The sequence below is a fragment of the Saccoglossus kowalevskii genome, chromosome 13 (genome assembly GCF_978046115.1).
Source record: "Saccoglossus kowalevskii chromosome 13, keSacKowa6.1, whole genome shotgun sequence".
NCBI lineage: Eukaryota > Metazoa > Hemichordata > Enteropneusta > Harrimaniidae > Saccoglossus > Saccoglossus kowalevskii.
In genome coordinates, this window is record NC_140653.1 from 20,002,892 (window position 1) to 20,023,566 (window position 20,675).

Here is a 20,675-nt window from a genome sequence, read left to right on the forward strand (position 1 = left end):
GTTCTAGATGAAAATCAATGGCTCGACTGCATCTTCACGACATTCATATTTTCCCCCCTCATTCTAAATTGGATCTCAAACTACACTTTGTGCGAGTCTAGTTTCCATTTAAGGTAGCGGGACTATTATTTGCTTACTCGTTTTCATCGTCTAATTGTGACCAAATGACTACAAATAGACCCAGGAAAGTATATATTTTTAGAATCGCCAGACTTCAAGCTTTGCAAAGGTGTGTTTGCCATGCCCGTATCTGCATTCTATGACCCGTTACTTAATCAAAGGTGAAAAATTACTTTTTCTGTAAAAAAATAATTACGCATTTATGCTGGGCGATAAGTATTTTTTTACTTTTCCTAGTTGTTCAATAGTCTGGTAAATTGAATGTGTCTGGTCAGTTTTATGCAAGCAACGCGTTTTAAAATTTAGTGTGCTGAATTTCAATTACTGTTTTAGTCGCATTGCCCCCAACTAAACCACAACTCGTTGGTAAATAATCGATAAAATAGTTTCTCTGGACACATTCAAGTTCCTCTCACCTTAAAGCTGTGGAAATTTGGTGTTAATCCGACGACAATAAGTATATGTTATTTTTTGTTAAAACCTTGTATTTTGAACAACATAAACTCCTAGAAAACATCCAGCACAAAAATGTTCAAGCTTGTTTATCGGCACAATTTGTTTTCCCAACAAGGTCTGTTTTAACATGTGTAGAGGCATCCAAATGTGTAAGGCTATTGGAAACCAAAAAAATAAAGGAATGGGATAGCTGTAATTCGATAAATTCGGCAGTTGAGAACACCAAATTCAATGATTTTTCTCAGTGGCTGTATGACCTTGTGTCTGAAACAAACGGGTGGAGACAAACCACTCAAATGTTTGGAAACGCTAATTGTGTGTCAGATAACACATCCTAACATTGCTTTGTCTTGAGTTTATCTTTGAAACTTGTAGGCACACAGATTAAACCTGTGTTATTTATTGATTTTGTTAAACTACTGAGGCTGCTTTGCTTCCCGTCAGAAAATCTACATTTTAACCAACTTACATGACTTTCTATATTATGTTGACTTTATCACATGAAAGTTTATAGTGAATTTCAACACAAATAATAGTCTCGCTACCTTAAAGGCAATCATGTCATCCTTGAAACGTACCATACAACTTTGATTACATTGAATCTCAAATTACCATGAATGCAAAGTCGTTATACGGACACCAATATTGTGACTTGCAAAACTAATCACATTCTGAACACCCTGCATCTTGGTGTCTTATTTACTGCAAAACTGAGGCACAAAGAAAGCACAAGATTACAGAATACATTTTGGCAACATTTATTATTGCTGTACAAATTAGGCTAACATAAGCATATCAATTGTTTTCTGCCATTTCAGGCTAGTTCACACAGTACACTGGATTAAATTAAATTATACATTTACTGTACTCTTAGTCTTTGTAAATAATTACTATTCAAACAAAACCAGTCAGTTAAATAACATCAGAACTATCTTCATTTAAATACACACAAATACAATGTATCATAAAAAATGGATTTTAGTCGTCTGGCTCAAAAGTGTCATTCACATTTGCTGTGGAATCAATCCCCTTTAATTCAAATATTATCTACGACCCCAGTTTCATTTCCTTCTTACAGGCAGGCTGGCTGGCATAAATAACAATTATAACATTGGCTTCTAACCTGCAATGACAGTAGGATTTAGCATTGGCGTTGCAAAAATAGACCTCCACCCCTCTAAATTAGAAGCTAATATTGGCCCCTACTTCAATTACAGTAGAATCCAACAATGGAACGTATACCCCTCTATGATCTATAATGTAAACATCATTTAACAATGTTACACACCAGACTTGCTGCAAAAACATAACATCTGTGCCAAACGCTTATTTAGCTTATAAGTGTCCTATTCAGCCTCTTATTCATAGAGAAAAGTGCTTTAGAAATAGGGAAAATAAATAGCTAGTGAAACAGTTTTTGATATTTGGTGCAAATTTCATGAAAATATTAAGAGTCTGCATAATTTTTTTTTGTACATGCTCATGGCGGCATCACGAATTTTATAAATATTGCGCCATCTTGAAGTAATAATTTAAAATCTTCACAAAGTGATGAAAGTCTGATAAAAAGAATGAAAAAAAAAATCAGTGCCCGACTTTGATAGATTATATTCAATATAAATTCAAAATTTTCTGGAATTTGTCATTGTGATATTCATTCAAACATCTGATACAAATTAGGGCTTCACCAAGAATTGATTTTTCTGAAACTAATTTTTTCAAAATGAGTAGAGCCTGATATTTTTCCCAGCCCAAATTTGGAGAAACATTTTGCATAGTCTCTATAATTTGTTAATTTTGAACCAAATAGATGCAATTTCACATTGGCTATATGTCATAATTAAAATGTGGGTTTTTTTTTTTTTTTGAGACAGTCTGCTTTGTGAACGTGGTGTCTCAAAAGCATCAGATGGAACATTTCCAAGATCTGAATAGGTTTGGGTGCAAATCTGTTAAATTAACCCTTTCTCCATCAGACTTTCCTGCCCAAATTTGTTTGTTTCAGGTTTTACTAAAATAAATTGCCTATTTTTGCCTATATTCTGAAGGATAGAGTAGACTAAACAGAATTCTTTTGTGATAGACTGAATGGGTGGTGAAAAAGGTTAACAATTACTTGCATATTTTAATAAATGTAGTCGATGCCTGGTAAAAACACCGGGGGGGGGGGGGGTGCCCTCGACTCGTTAAATGTCTAAAAACAGGTGTGAGCTTATACTATGGGAAGTATGGTAGATAATTTTGCACATGAAAAGAATTCTCATTTCACTGATATTACAGAAATCAGTACTCAGATTCACGTCAATATTGAACAATTGTAAAACTAAGTGTTGTTGATAATACTGTGAAATACTTTATTTAGCTGGAATTAATTTTCACTAAAACGATTTTTTGGGTGTTTTGTTTTTTATTTTCACTGTTAGGAACAAGATGGACTCTGGTTAATCAGGGTCACTCACAAAAAACAGATTGAGTCCCCATCCAGTTTTTAGTGACTCAATTGAAACCGTAAAAGTGGAAGATAAGACAAATAAATGCTCGGGGAGTATTCCACAAAAATTGTGTTATCGGTTCTTCAAATGGCACCTTATCCATTTTTTTTTTCAATCAAAGTAGCACAGTTCTGGCATTGCTCTTGTATATCAAAATTGCATAATCCATGCATAGACAAGTTGATTTTTCAAATCACAAAATAAAACGTGAGTGTTCGAATAAAATTGGTTCAGGTATGACTGAGCCAATTTAATGATATTGTGATCAAACAAAATCACCCAAACCCCAAAGGAGCTGAGAGGTATATTCACAACATAAACCAAATCAACGAAAGTGTATAGCACACAAATAAAATGGGCTATATTTAGTCCAATAGCAAAAAAATAAGTGATGTGCATCAGTAATCAACTGAATAAAAACAAAATTGATCAGATCATATCTGAGAAATGTGGTTAAGCACGCATGAAAATAAAACAAATATGAATGCCAATGAGCCATTTTGAATTGACATGCATCTGTAACTAATCAAATGAGTTGTTCAAACCAATTTTGATTAAAATCGGCCCAGGCATGCCTGAGAGACAGTTGACGTATGCAAATTGTTTTTTTTTATTTTGGATAAAATGCCCACCAGTTAGCCATAGGTCATTGATTGAAATAAAAAGCAAATACCATACATATAATTAAATATAGTCTTTTGTACTTACTTTCAACAAAATTAAGTGTCACAGAAATGGTTAAGGGTACATGAATGTAACAACCAACATGGCCGCCAGTTGGCCATTTTGAATCAAATCACAAAGTCTGACATGCAGTTCTAACACGTGTTTCATAGTGAGTTTGAATAAAATCAGTTCAGGAATCCCTGAGAAACAGTTGTGCATTAGTAATGTCAATGCAAAATCTGAAAGAAATTGGTTCAGGCAGTATGCCTGAGAAATGGTTTGTGACAATTTCAAATGCTGATTTTTGGAGTCAAGGTGCATACATCTCTCCTATTGCAGGGAAAATTACCTGATTGCCCAGTGTGAAAACCTCGCTGAAAACTTTTTCCACATGAAAATGGAGTTGTCTATAATTTCAATTCAAACAATTACACAATATAAATTTGTGTGGTTGTCTAATCGGGCAACTGGTTTCAAAATTTGGTTGTCCCATGACAAAAATTGTTACCTGGGACAACCACCAATTTCCACCTCTGCTTTGTACCAACTTTAAACAAAATTGGTCTAGGTATTTCTGAGAAATATGCCAGATGGACTGACAGATGCACTTATGAATAGACAAACCCCATAACAACAAGTCCCTGTTTCAGGTTATGACTGCCTGGAACTAAAAAAATATTTTTCATATTGTTATTTGAGACTTGACTTGACCACAACTACGATTTGTCATGTACAACATGACTTGTTCGTTTACATCTGATGAACAGCAGTCACATTTGACAAACAAACTTTCTGGATTCCTAACCACATTTGCATGTAGAAAATAATAATAAATACAGGAAGTTTGTGTTCATTAAGTATAAACAATATAAAAAATAAAAAACAAACCTAAAATAACACTGCAGATCATATATTAACCGTAATTCATTTAAAACAAATCTATTTCACAAGAATAACAAATATCTTTAATCTTCAATTGGGTGACATTTTTGATGCTCACAATCTTTTAATAAATCATTGCAAGTTTCTTCATTTATTTCCACAAACCGCTTTGCTTGTCGGCTGAACAGGTATACATCGCCAGCGTAAATATCAAACCACATCGCATGTAAACGTACTCTTCCTGATTCTAGTCGGTCCTTCAGAAAACCATATGAGCTAATGTTTTGGAGCTGTTGTAAACAATTTACCTATATTGAATAAATCCAAGATACAAAGAATAAGTGAATATAAAACATCAACTTTGTTAACTAACTAGTAACAGGGCAAGTATTTTGACACAGTAATTTCCTGATAAATTATCCCACATAAAAAAGTCTGAAGAAACAAAATTGGTATCCAAACTGACTGTTAGATCTTGGGGTAGGGTAGGCAATCAGGAACAATCTTGTATTTTAGTGCATTTTTATGTTATAGTTTCCATATTAATTTCTAATATAATGACTCAATGATAAACAAAATTTTAAAGTATAAAGAAATATTTATATGTTTTTTTTTTTTAAAGTTGACTTTGGCATTGAAAGGGTTCATGCATGCAATTGTTACCTGTGAAAGTTTATCTTCTATACCAAATTTATCATCTGGATCGATAAAAGCTTCAAAATTATGCTTTGGTGTTTCACCGGTGAACTTGAGTGGACTTTTGGATCCTCGTTCAACTTCTTTAAAAGCATTCAGACTGGCCTTTCCAAATTTGGCAAGCCATGCTGCAAATGGATTTTTATCTTTGTCGTGAGATGTGACATTCCTTATCCCATATAGACAGTTCATTGCCTGTAAAAAAAGATTGAGAAATAATGTTATAATATAATTGCCACTTGGTGATTTTGCCATGGATGAAGTAGTGTGTACAGATGCTTAGCTTTGGATAAGTAGCCAAAACACTAGTGTAGTCAATGTTAATTTAGAAGATTTACTGTTATATTCATAACTATTTATTTTGGTATGCTAGTCCATCATGAGAATCAATGTAAACAATCCAGGGACAAATGGACTGATGAGACACTACTACTTCCTCTTATATGTACACTTCATGAATTTACTTTGGTATTGTTTTATAACACTGAACTAACATGTATACCTTACTAGTTTCTGTACCGAGTAATCATAGCCTAAAGGACTGAAGATTTGTATAATCTTAACAAGCTTGGGCGCTCCCTAGCCCATGCTAACCACCGTTTCCTTTCTGCATGCCTAGCTGGTATGAAAACACAAGGTTAGCTTCAATCTTAGCCTGTACTTCGTGTAGCCTGAACATGAATTTCGTAAACAAATCTGGGAAATTAATGTTCATTCAATTGCTTACACTTACTGGTAATACTGTAACCCAACATGGGAAATATTAATGTCAATAAATAAATATTGACCTCTTGCTTTCATTCAAAATAATTGCTTACACTTACTGGTAATACTGTATCCCAACATGGGAAATATTAATGTCAATAAATAAATATCGACCTCTTGCTTTCATTCAAAATAATTGCTTACACTTACTGGTAATACTGTATCCCAACATGGGAAATATTAATGTCAATAAATAAATATTGACCTCTTGCTTTCATTCAAAATAATTGCTTACACTTACTGGTAATACTGTAACCCAACATGGGAAATATTAATGTCAATAAATAAATATTGACCTCTTGCTTTCATTCAAAATAATTGCTTACACTTACTGGTAATACTGTATCCCAACATGGGAAATATTAATGTCAATAAATATTGACCTCTTGCTTTCATTGAAAATAATTGCTTACACTTACTGGTAATACTGTAACCCAACATGGGAAATATTAATGTCAATAAATAAATATTGACCTCTTGCTTTCATTCAAAATAATTGCTTACACTTACTGGTAATACTGTATCCCAACATGGGAAATATTAATGTCAATAAATAAATATTGACCTCTTGCTTTCATTCAAAATAATTGCTTACACTTACTGGTAATACTGTAACCCAACATGGGAAATGTTAATGTCAATAAATAAATATTGACCTCTTGCTTTCATTCAAAATAATTGCTTACACTTACTGGTAATACTGTATCCCAACATGGGAAATATTAATGTCAATAAATAAATATCGACCTCTTGCTTTCATTCAAAATAATTGCTTACACTTACTGGTAATACTGTAACCCAACATGGGAAATATTAATGTCAATAAATAAATATTGACCTCTTGCTTTCATTCAAAATAATTGCTTACACTTACTGGTAATACTGTATCCCAACATGGGAAATATTAATGTCAATAAATAAATATCGACCTCTTGCTTTCATTCAAAATAATTGCTTACACTTACTGGTAATACTGTATCCCAACATGGGAAATATTAATGTCAATAAATAAATATTGACCTCTTGCTTTCATTCAAAATAATTGCTTACACTTACTGGTAATACTGTAACCCAACATGGGAAATATTAATGTCAATAAATAAATATTGACCTCTTGCTTTCATTCAAAATAATTGCTTACACTTACTGGTAATACTGTAACCCAACATGGGAAATATTAATGTCAATAAATAAATATTGACCTCTTGCTTTCATTCAAAATAATTGCTAACACTTACTGGTAATACTGTAACCCAACATGGGAAATGTTAATGTCAATAAATAAATATTGACCTCTTGCTTTCATTCAAAATAATTGCTTACACTTACTGGTAATACTGTAACCCAACATGGGAAATGTTAATGTCAATAAATAAATATTGACCTCTTGCTTTCATTCAAAATAATTGCTTACACTTACTGGTAATACTGTAACCCAACATGGGAAATATTAATGTCAATAAATAAATATTGACCTCTTGCTTTCATTCAAAATAATTGCTAACACTTACTGGTAATACTGTAACCCAACATGGGAAATATTAATGTCAATAAATAAATATTGACCTCTTGCTTTCATTCAAAATAATTGCTTACACTTACTGGTAATACTGTAACCCAACATGGGAAATGTTAATGTCAATAAATAAATATTGACCTCTTGCTTTCATTCAAAATAATTGCTTACACTTACTGGTAATACTGTAACCCAACATGGGAAATGTTAATGTCAATAAATAAATATTGACCTCTTGCTTTCATTCAAAATAATTGCTTACACTTACTGGTAATACTGTAACCCAACATGGGAAATATTAATGTCAATAAATAAATATTGACCTCTTGCTTTCATTCAAAATAATTGCCTTGTAATCCAATACGGGATATGTCATTAAATTTCTTGGTATTCATGGACACATTTAACCCTTATCCCATGTACTTGTACTTTTACATTAACCTGACCTGACCTGATCTGATAAGGATTAAAGTAATGCCAAGATGTTATTTATACATCCATACATTCCAATTTTTTGCAGTATTGTGTGTAGTGCCGCATCATCTCCGCATGGTACATATCCACCATTCCATACATTGTAACCTCTCTGAATATAATTACTTCTGACAAGTGCTTACCTTACTGGATATATGTATATCTACACTAAACTCATCTTGTTATATTGTACACTGATTTCTGATTCCAAACTGATGTAAACCTGTTACCCAAAATCCATTGTATAATCACCACTTAGAAATGTTCACAATTCAATCACTTAAAGTGCCAGTTGTTACACTATATAGTGTCAATGTGGGTCCACGAAATACATTGTTTAAACAAAACGCGAACATTCACTGTGCGACTACATGAAATTGCAGTAACTATATTTGACAAGATTGAGATTGCCTGTCTTAAACAAGCACAGTGAAATTTTCCCAGATGACAAATTATTGCGATTATCACATTTTGTTCTTCGTTTTTTCATATAAACATGTATATACATTTGTTTGTTTCTGTTTTGTTTCCAAGTAGTTTTTAAGTCTTTTTCCCATAAAGAGCCAGGAACAAACTATATCTATGCCTGGCCTTTGACACTCCTTGTACCACTGAAGAAATGATGGTGAAATGAGTCAGTGGGAAATTCGGGATTGAGCTGTCAGGTTGATTTTCTTGCTTATTTGTGAAGTACACGTGTAATGAATATTTTTGTTGTTTTGAATAAATCCTGTGATTCGTCGCTTATTTCTGTTTCAACAATCAAACCTGTCTGTTTCCAGTAATGTTACTAAAAGCACCCATGGCATTCAGTGATTCAACAATCGTATAAATACAAACTTCATGGTACTTCTTTAATTATTCTAAATGACATACGCCAACTCACCTTACAATCTGAATGGCCGCACACTATGACATGATTGATGTCGTTTTTTATGCACGCCAATTCCAGAGCGGCTGGTTCTGTGTTCAAACTGTCACCGCAAAATAACTCAGAATGTGGTATAAGATTTCCAGCATTTCGTACCATAAACATATCTCCTACATTGGTCTGACAGAACCGTGTCGGCAACATTCTGCTGTCCATGCAGGTAAATAATATTGCTGTTGGCTGCAAGAGGAAAGAATAACTGCTTTTAGTTTGATTTCAGAGCGAGTTTGTAAATTAACGTTCTGAATGACAAAAGGAACTTTTGATACATTCCTAAAGGCAATAAACAAACTTTGTAAAATTATTTGAAAATCAGCCCTTCAAATAAATCTCCATTATTATTTTTTTTACTAGCCTAAACAGGGCCTCAATTTCGTAAGCCCAAACAACCGAGCTGGTAGTTTACAAGAATAGCAAAAATATTTGCTAAAAATAGAGAATTGAAGATATTCCTATAAAATGAACAAATCTGATAGAGTCCGCTCAATGTACTCAAATATAACACATATCAAAGCAATTGAGCTGATAGTTTTCAAGAAGTTGCAAATAGCATTTTTTATCAAAAATTACAAACATATTTGCAATTGCTGACGGATGGACGACAAACAATCCCCTATAACAGCTCAGCTGAACAGCTCAGTTCTGCTCTGTCATCTTATAAACTACATCATGACAGTGGAGCTGAAAATAGAGAATTTAAGATATTGCCAGAACTGAACAAATCTGACGTTGAAAATAATATTTTTCACCAAATAGAGAACTGAATATATCATTATGGAATGAACAAACCTTACAGACATCCACCAAATGTAACTAAAGAATCAAAGCAATTGGCCTGGTAGATTTTGGGAAGAAGGCACAAATGCAATTGTTGACGGAAGAGGGATGATGGACGGACAGATGACAGACATACTATGGTCAATTATCTATATATAAACAGCATCTCTGTGTCATTTTCAAAGACAGTGTGGCTAACAAATAAGATCCACCTGATGTACCAATGTAAGAGGAGTCGAAAATATAATTTTTACAAAAAATAACAAAAATATTTATCAAAACTCGAGAATTGAGGACATAATGAACAAATCTAAGAGGTCTATCCATGGTACATACCACAATCAGACTTTCAGTTTTCAAGAAAAATAAAGTGAAAAGTTGACACGGATGCCAACGGACAACCAGTAATATGATAAACTTCAACACCTGAGGACAATGTTAAATTATGTCCATTTGGTTAAAAATTATACAATGTACATTAAAATATGTGGAATGCATCCAAATAGTGGTGGGAAAAATCAACCCTCAAATGATTAAGAGAGATTGTAGCCTGTTATTATAGTATGCAGTACATTAAAATGGAAACATTAAAATCTTTACTACCGGAAATTTGCTATTTTATTGTAGAGGTCAACTGGTGTCATACAGTATGTTGTATAAACAGAATCAGTATTCAAAACTGGACAACTTCTCTGAGTAACATTCATTTTATTATTTGCATGGAATGATTAAGCATTGCAAGATACAATCACAACATTCCTAAGGTCAATAATGAAGCTTCGTAAATTTCCATTTTTTTTTTCACTTACCAGTACTAACCTAAACAGGGCCACAATTCTGTAAGCAAACGGGTTGCTTCATTTATTATAAGAATAGAATACAATACAATAGCATTTTATTTAACACTGGCCATAATGCCTGCCATGGTCAAAAGAGCTATGACAATTAATATGACCTAATTAATATGAATGCCATTGACCTCACCTTGACAATAGTTGTGATGTACAATGTATGCATGAACACACCAAAGCTTGAAAACTAATCAAGAATTTCTCACATCCCTAGCTACTGGGAATGCAAGAACGATCACATTGTCCTTGCATGATAATGTGCTGTAAAACGATCTCTGATTTGACATTAGTAAGATCAGTGGACAAGCATAGAACACTGTCCAATGGCATGATACATACTAAGCTCATGTGGTTATTTTTCAAATACTATTCAGTCACTCAAAAAAAAAAATCTGCCATTTCCCTTTTTTGAACTGTAAAAAAATATGCATTGAAATATATAATAATCCTACAATGTTTTCTTTTAAATTGACATAAACGGACACTTGTGATCGCTGCCAGAATAGAATCAATTCTCGCCTATGGCTCAGTGTTACAAAACTCCAAACCACTCATGTCATTCAAGACGTTATCCTAAGTGGAAATATTGTTGGATTATATATACACTGTAATTGCTCTATCAGTTGCACATGTGATTAGGTATTGGTAATATTAATAAATAAATGACTCAGTATAAAACAAAATGTGATTTTATTGCTGATGTGCTTCTAATAGAGTAAATACGGTAAGTATATAATGAGGAATTACCAAATACAGCTTTTCATACTTTTTATTCATACATACATTTTTAATTGACAGATTATTGATGCACCCAGAACACAACAGATTTTACCATATTTAAAAAGAGGCAAACTTCACAAACAATTTTAATTTATGCAAATTACCTATCTTTTGTTTTTGAAATGGCCTAGGCAGTAATAATGGTTGAGGTAATAATAGCCAAGTGGAAATGGCCTAGGCAGTAATAATGGCACAGGTAATAATGGCCAGGTGGAAATGGCATAGGCAGTAATAATGGTTGAGGTAATAATAGCTAAGTGGAAATGGCATAGGCAGTAATAATGGTTGAAGTTATAATAGCTAAGTGGAAATGGCATAGGCAGTAATAATGGCACAGGTAATAATAATGGCACAGGTAATAATGGACAAGTGGAAATGGCATAGGCAGTAATAATGGCACAGGTAATAATGGCCAAGTGGAAATGGCATAGGCAGTTATAATGGCACAGGTAATAATGGCCAGGTGGAAATGGCATACATGTAGGTAGTAATAATGGCACAGGTAATAATAGCCAAGTGGAAATGGCATAGGCAGTAATAATGGCACAGGTAATAATGGCCAGGTGGAAATGGCATAGGTAGTAATAATGGCACAGGCAATAATGGCCAGGTGCAAATGGCATAGGCAGTAATAATGGCAAAGGCAATAATGGCCAGGTGGAAATGGCATAGACAGTGGAAATGGCATAGGCAGTAATAATGTCACAAGTAATAATGGACAAGTGCAAATGGCATAGGCAGTAATAATGGCACAGGCAATAATGGCCAGGTGTAAATGGCATAGGCAGTAATAATGGCCAGGTGGAAATGGCATAGGCAGTAATAATGGCCAGGTGGAAATGGCATACATGTAGGCAGTAATAATGGCACAGGTAATAATAGCCAAGTGGAAATGGCATAGGCAGTAATAATGGCACAGGTAATAATGGCCAGGTGGAAATGGCAGAGGCAGTAATAATGGCACAGGCAATAATGGCCAGGTGGAAATAACATAGGCAGTAATAATGGCACAGGCAATAATGGCCAGGTGGAAATGGCATAGGCAGTAATGGCAAAGTGGAAATGGCATAGGCAGTAATAATGGCAGAGGCAATAATGGCAAGGTGGAAATGGCATAGGCAGTAATAATGGCACATGCAGTAATAATGGACAAGTGCAAATGGCATAGGCAGTAATAATGGCACATGCAGTAATAATGGACAAGTGGAAATGGCATAGGCAGTAATAGTGGCACAGGTAATAATGGCCAAGTGGAAATGGTATAGGCAGTTATAATGGCACAGGTAATAATGGCCAGATGGAAATGGCATACATGTAGGCAGTAATAATGGCACAGGTAATAATAGCCAAGTGGAAATGGCATAGGCAGTAATAATGGCACAGGTAATAATGGCCAGGTGGAAATGGCATAGGTAGTAATAATGGCACAGGCAATAATGGCCAGGTGCAAATGGCATAGGCAGTAATAATGGCAAAGGCAATAATGGCCAGGTGGAAATGGCATAGACAGTGGAAATGGCATAGGCAGTAATAATGTCACAAGTAATAATGGACAAGTGCAAATGGCATAGGCAGTAATAATGGCACAGGCAATAATGGCCAAGTGGAAATGGCATAGGCAGAAATAATTGCACAGGCAATAATGGCCAGGTGTAAATGGCATAGGCAGTAATAATGGCACAGACAATAATGGCCAGGTGGAAATGGCATAGGCAGTAATAATGGCCAGGTGGAAATGGCATACATGTAGGCAGTAATAATGGCACAGGTAATAATAGCCAAGTGGAAATGGCATAGGCAGTAATAATGGCACAGGTAATAATGGCCAGGTGGAAATGGCATAGGCAGTAATAATGGCACAGGCAATAATGGCCAGGTGGAAATAGCATAGGCAGTAATAATGGCACAGGCAATAATGGCCAGGTGGAAATGGCATAGGCAGTAATGGCAAAGTGGAAATGGCATAGGAAGTAATAATGGCAGAGGCAATAATGGCAAGGTGGAAATGGCATAGGCAGTAATAATGGCACATGCAGTAATAATGGACAAGTGCAAATGGCATAGGCAGTAATAATGACACATGCAGTAATAATGGACAAGTGCAAATGGCATATGCAGTAATAATGGCACAGGCAATAATGGCCAAGTGGAAATGGCATAGGCAGAAATAATGGCACAGGCAATAATGGCCAGGTGTAAATGGCATAGACAGTAATAATGACACAGGTAATAATGGTCAGATGGAAATGGCATAGGCAGTAATAATGGCACAGGTAATAATGGTCAAGTGGAAATGGCATAGGCAGAAATAATGGCACAGGCAATGATGGCCAGATGTAAATGGCATAGGCAGTAATAATGACACAGGTAATAATGGTCAGGTGTAAATGGCATAGGCAGTAATAATGGTACAGGTAATAATGGCCAGGTTGCAATGGCATAGGCAGTAATAATGGCACAGGTAATGGCCAGGTGGAAATGGCATAGGCAGTAATAATGGCACAGGCAATAATGGCGAGGAGTAAATGGCATAGGCAGTAATAATGGCACAGGTAATAATGGCCAGGTGTAAATGGCATACAAGTAGGCAGTAATAATTTCAGTTCTTATTACAATTATAATAATAATTTAGTATTATATCGATATCAAACAATAAATAAATAACTCATCACTGGACATTTAGATCTGGAAATAGATCACAATGTTTGAAATGTCAAAGATCAGGTCATTATCTTAAAATAGCCCAGTGATGTATATTTCTTACTACGTGTACACCACGATTGCTAAAAAAGGAACAGTCCTTGTCAGACCATGTCAGGCTACTGAACAGCATGTAGTGTACCACTATTTCCGCAATTCCCATTATGCCAGTATTACAAGTGGCATTTTTTACCGGTGTTTTACCACATAGACAGACCATGAGTGAAAATAGAATCATATTTATATGAACTGAACGAACATAAATACTTGTTCATTATGGGACTTATAGCCATTGTAGCGCTTTAATAATAAAAGCTGACTACGGTACTACCGGAAAATCTATATTAGAAGCCACATCCCTAATAGAAGTCGCACTCATTCTTTTTGAACAATTTGGAACCAAAAATTCATCATTACTTGTATGTGTAAATACTCATAGAAGAAGCCACATCTCCTCTGTTGCAGCATTGTACCATTTCAATAAAAATCGCGGCTTCTAATACAGATTTTACAGTACTTAAATTACTTCGAAGTTGCCAAATATTAAAAGTGACAGAAAAATTACACACTTTACTGTAAAATATTTCATTTAAAATGGTGTTATAAACATATTTCAGTGGATGCATGATTAGAAAAATCCTACCGTACTAAGTAATGAGAGATTTATTACTTAGAGGCAGAATAAACTTGACATCTGTTAACAGGCAGATATTCCACTTTAATCTACCAGTATACTGTGAAGTACTTTATCTTCAGCGATAAATCAATGAAAATAAAATCCAGTAAAAAAAAATGTTTTTCCTATGTTTTACATTCAACTCATCAAAATTCAGTGAAAATAAATGTTTTTCCTATGTTTTACATTCAACTCATCAAAATTCAGTGAAATTAAATGTTTTTCCTATGTTTTACATTCAACTCATCAAAATTCAGTGAAAATAAATGTTTTTCCTATGTTTTACATTCAACTCATCAAAATTCAGTGAAAATAAATGTTTTTTAATATGTTTTACATTCAACTCATCAAAATTCAGTGAAAATAAATGTTTTTCCTATGTTTTACATTCAACACATCAAAATTCAGTGAAAATAAATGTTTTTCCTATGTTTTACATTCAACTCATCAAAATTCAGTGAAAATAAATGTTTTTCCTATGGCAAACAAATTTTCAGCTAGAATAAAGAATAAACTATAGTTATTTGAACTTGTACATGTATAACAATCCTGAACGTCAGATGTCAAACATGTTACAATTACTGGGTATTACAAGTAAAATACACTTAAGGTATACATCCAACCTTTAAACAAAAGGAAATGTCACAAAAGATGCTTGGCAACCTTTCTACGTTATGATTTACTAGAGAAAGCCTGCCACACTGCTCAGCATTAAAGTCTTTCTTAGCCTAAAGGGTTATATGTACAATCTGTTCACCATTAATGCTTAAGAACTATGCTAGTAATATCTCATTACCAATTTAATTTTATGCAAATTTCACAAACTATGATGTCATAAAGCAGGGAGGGTCCTTAGTGCATAGACTTTAAATGCATTAATTATTCACTGGGTTTTAATTTTGCTATTCTTGCTATATTTCCACTAAATTTCCATATGAACATGTTAAATAATTAAACCTGATGATTAAGCTCAAATACCAAATAAACAGTGAAACAATGACAATGAGAGAAAAAAAAGAAAGAATTTTGAGGAATTCACAAGTTCCAGAAAAGTCTATAGAACTAATTAAATACAAATAACACTAATGAAATTCTTATCAGGTTAATGCAATATTGTTATGTTTTAAAAACTCATTAATGCTATACACTTAAAATACATTTCTGTACAAACATATTGAATATTCAAAACTGCACAAAAGAAAGATTTAGTTTGTTATTAGCATGATGGAATGGCTGCGTGTGGATTGAAATACAATCACAAAAGTAAAGTTTGAGTGAAATACCTTCTGTTCCTCCAGGTCAATGACCAAGGTTGATCAAGGGTTAGAATGTCTATCAAATAAAAGCTCCATACAATTTAAACCTAATGCCAATGAAAAAATGTACAATACTATTCCATTCAATTCAATGAACTTTCATTTATCACTGGGCAGACATAATGCCCGACGTTACATATATATAGTCAAAGAAGCTACAACAGAACGCCATGGCATCAATCTTAACATTTGTGAGTATGGAAGTTATTTACACGAGTAATACGAAGTGCCGTATCCTGCAGTGTCATCATACTTTCACAAGGATCGAAGCATGGATACATCGCATTGCATACTTGAAAACCACTAAGACATTATTAGAATGTTAATATAATATAATGACTGTTAATGCTATAGACCCCCACACCATTGAAATGAACGTATTGGATCAATACTTGAAAATGAATCAAGAATTTCTCACATCCTTGGCCTTTCGGAGTGTGAGAACAAAGCAACAGACCATTTTCTGTACACTGCGAGAATCCTGCGTTATGTGAAATCGAACATAAAAACAGGACGAACAAAGGTCATAGCGTCGTAGTCAAACAACGCGTGGGATTCAACAAACACGAAAATATTTTGGGGGCATTTCCATGCTTAATAATGTGCTGTACACATTTGATGATAGACAATTTCGATTAAGTGAGGGTATTCAAAAGCAATATTCCTCTGTCGAAGATCGGCCGGTCGATATGATCTATGAAATAATGAAATTCCAGTTCAAAATCAAATCATTCGATTTTTGCGGTAGACGTTCGACGCGCGTCTCTCATGCATATGCGAGATCTCGCAGTTGAACGGAAAATCACCTATTTAATCCTGCATTCGGTCATCATGCACGTACTCAAAACTTGATAATAATAGAACAATGAGCCGAGTTGCACATACTACTGTTCAATAGCATGATGTACACCATACAAGCCAGAACTATAAAGTGAGCAGGAGCTGTCCACTCACTGCTAACCTTTTCATCAAAAGACTTATTCGCCCAAATTTCTCTGCACTTTTTTCTTATATTCTTCGATATTCCTGGAAGTGAACCCTAAATTTTGGAGCCAACAGACAAAATTTGAGTCAATTTTCTAAAAATATTTGGCTATGTTTATTCCAATTTTCTGAAGGAAAGTGCAGATTATATACAGGACTATTTTGTGAATTTGTGGTGAAAAGAGGGAACTGGTGGTGAAAAGAGGGAACTGGTGGTGAAAAGAGGGAACTGGTGGTGAAAAGAGGGAACTGGTGGTGAAAAGAGGGAACTGGTGGTGAAAAGGTTAATAAAAACATGACAAATGCGCACTTTTTATTGAAGGGCAATGGTCGTCGCACCACATCTGATTGGCTAAATCAAGGTCTTGTATCTGAAGAAGACCTGCGATCCTGCCCTGAAACTGAATAAACTGCCATAAATATCTACATTCGACTGAGCACTGTTCACAGCGATTGCGGGTGTATGATTAACTAATCAAAAATAAACTATTATAAATTATTATTGTCAAAAATGGTAATATATTGTGCATTTTATGAGAATTAGAATATTTGGCAGGAGATAATAACAGAGCTTAATTTTACCCAGAGAGAGTAATATGCCAAATATCAAACTACCATTTATAACCTTTGATAACTGAAGACTGGAAGTATCATCATGTCTCAGCAATGAAACTGGAAACAGTTTGTGCCAGCAGCTAATCACATACTCAGCCGTGCGAATTGGAACATGGACAGCTTCACTTTATCAGCCATTGTTCTTGTTCATACTTGTATGCAGTAATGTTCAAAACACATTGTTAACATATGTATTTCTATTTGCTTTACACTTTCGTGATGCAAAAAAATACAATTTATTATATATTCAACACTGAAAACAATAGAATTTATTTGACTGCATGAATGCGCCATTGAACACGTTCAATTGTTTTCCTTATTTGGAAAATGCGAGTTATGTTTACGTAACATTCAAACACTTTTTGTTCACATCAGACGCAGAAGCACTCGTACAGCATGTGACGAAAATATATCCCATCATTGAACACAAATGTTTGCATAGCACAAAACAGATTTCATTGCAATTTCGAGCTGTATTAAATTATTATTACAAGCATAAGGTTATCATGAGAATAATGCAAAGTACACACACTGGCAGTACGGGATTGCATCAACCTCTGCCATGTGTAGATTTGATCGTTCATACTTGCTGTATTCTCGTTATGTAGGCTATGGAAGCTCTTGGACAAAGTTGAATGAATTTTGTTTTTATTTGCATTTACTTTTTTTTCCCCTTTTAATTGAAAATAAATTTACCTTAAAGTGTTTTTGAAATATTTGTTTTCTTTGTTGGATTTAAATTATTTCCTTTCTTCTTTTTATTTCATTTTAATATTTTATTCTCTTTTTTTACAATTTTACTGTTAATTTTTGTATATTTATTTTAAATTGCAAAATAACAAGGAAACAATGAAATGTCATAAATATTAATCAGTGGCAAACTTTATGCCATACTGGTATTCTTCCTGTTGACCACATGTGCAACAGACCTGAGCCAGGGTAATGTTTAAATTTCCAGAGTTATAATAGCTCATGTCACGCAATGTGTAATTCTATACAACACTGATCAAAATCTTGATCTTTGTATAAAAAATCTATCCTCCGTCAATCTCAGACCACCTCCTGATCATCAACTAGGTGCAGATTTCGCGACGAACTAGGAATCTACAAAAGTGCTCCAGTATACTAGTAACTATTACAAATAGGCAACAATTCATAACGACAAACACCACAACAGGAAAACTGTTTTGCTGCTTTTTATTATCTTTTTTTTTTTTATCTCCGTCCATGGAGGTAAAAAGATTTTTTACCCCCATGCTCCGTCTATTGCACTTCCGCCAGGTTTTTATATATAAATATTCGTTGTCCATGCGACTCGATATTCACGTCAAATTTTTCACGTCGGCACGATCCACTTTCTCATACCGTGGGGGTCCACACTATACTGGGTACTTTTGTATCCCTTAATTCATTTCAATAGTTTTAACAGTTTTGTGCCGTAGCCATACTCGATTGTGATTGCATACGTGACGGCAGCTTGTAACTCACCTCTGGATTGTCTCTGACTCGTTCGAATTGCGGGACCAATTCTTGTCTGACCCCGTTCCGATACCGAAGCACTCCCCGCAGTAGTTTTTCCATTCCAGGCATATTCGAACTATATATATTGAGATAACGGTGGAAACAGATCAAGAGTTTATCTATAGACACTCGCTATCGTACAACCGCTACCTACAGTTGCAGTTCAATGACAAGACTGTCGTACCAAGTCAATCACCTCATCCGAGATTCTGAAAAAGGCACCCCAGCTTTATGAAAATTGCACTGTCTCGTTCTCCATTAATTAGTCGAGTGCCGCCAACATTTAAAAGGTTTGGGGGATTGTCACTAATAAATAGAAACGTAATAAACAGAGTGTGGTTTCCGATATATTTTTCAATCAATTGCGTCATTGTGTGGTAATGCCGGTTGTTTAATTTGGCGGGCTTAGGTGGCTTACCCCAACCTTTGGTACACGTATCGCACACAAGCGGATATACTAGTAGCCCCCATCATTACTATTTTTTCTGACATTAGTTTCAAGGCTATTATTTTTTAAACACTAACATTTTAGTACATTTGACAATCGAGACAAAGCCTGTTTTATAGATTCGATCAAATATATTTTCACTGCAATTTCAATTGAAAGAAACCAAACACCAGGGGTACCAATGAAAGTGTAGCTTTTTAATGAAAATAGAAATCGTCGTACCAAGTCAATCACCTCATCCGAGACTCTGAAAGGCACCCCAGGTTTATGAAAATAATTCTTATTCTATTGCACTGTCTCGTTCCCCATTTATAAGTCGACTGCTGCCAATAATTAAAAGGTTTGGAGAATTGACACTAATAAGTAGAAACGCAATAAACAGAGCGTGGTTTTCTCTATATTTTTCAATCAATTGCGGTATTGCCGGTTGTTTAATTTGTCGGGCTTAGGTGGCTTACCCCAACCTTGGTACACTTATGTATAAACGGATATACCAGTAGCCCCCGTCATTATTATTTTTTTGACGTCATTTTCAAGGCTATTATTTTTTAAACACTAATATTTTAGTACATTTAACAATCGAGACAAAGCCTGTTTTATAGATTCGATCATATATATTTTCATTGCAATTTCAATTGAAAGAAACCAAACACGGGGGGGGGGGTTATATTCACATGCGTGAGAAAAAGATAAAATGCGGTTTAAAACAAATGTCTTATTTTTAGGCCTAAAAACACAAAACAAAAAAGTATGTTTCTGGTCAGCGTGCGCACTACCAAAAACAGTACGGGCCGATCCTGGGGCCGACCTTTTTCTTCATCTGCTTTTGATATTTCGCCACTTCACAGCGCCCTCTGTTGACGAAATGATGAAACATGCAACGTTTGTACCGTAAATATTTTCGCCTCATCGTTTCAATTTTTTTAAAGTTTGACCAGAAGCAATTTTTTTACGAGACCTTAAATTAGTTTGACCGGAAACGTTTTTTTTTTCCTTTTGCGATACTTTA

At 34.5% G+C, this 20,675-nt stretch overlaps 1 protein-coding gene across 1 annotated transcript; it reads right to left on the bottom strand.

Annotated features, from left to right (window-relative positions):
• Positions 1 to 1,318: 1,318 nt before the first annotated feature.
• On the bottom strand, positions 1,319 to 19,415 carry LOC100371077 (carbonic anhydrase-like). The gene is given in 4 exon segments (NM_001184818.1): positions 1,319 to 4,924; positions 5,280 to 5,507; positions 8,954 to 9,178; positions 19,186 to 19,415. Coding segments are annotated over 4 exon segments (780 nt in total). The 5' UTR covers positions 19,288 to 19,415; the 3' UTR covers positions 1,319 to 4,699.
• Between the last annotated feature and the right edge of the window lie 1,260 nt (positions 19,416 to 20,675).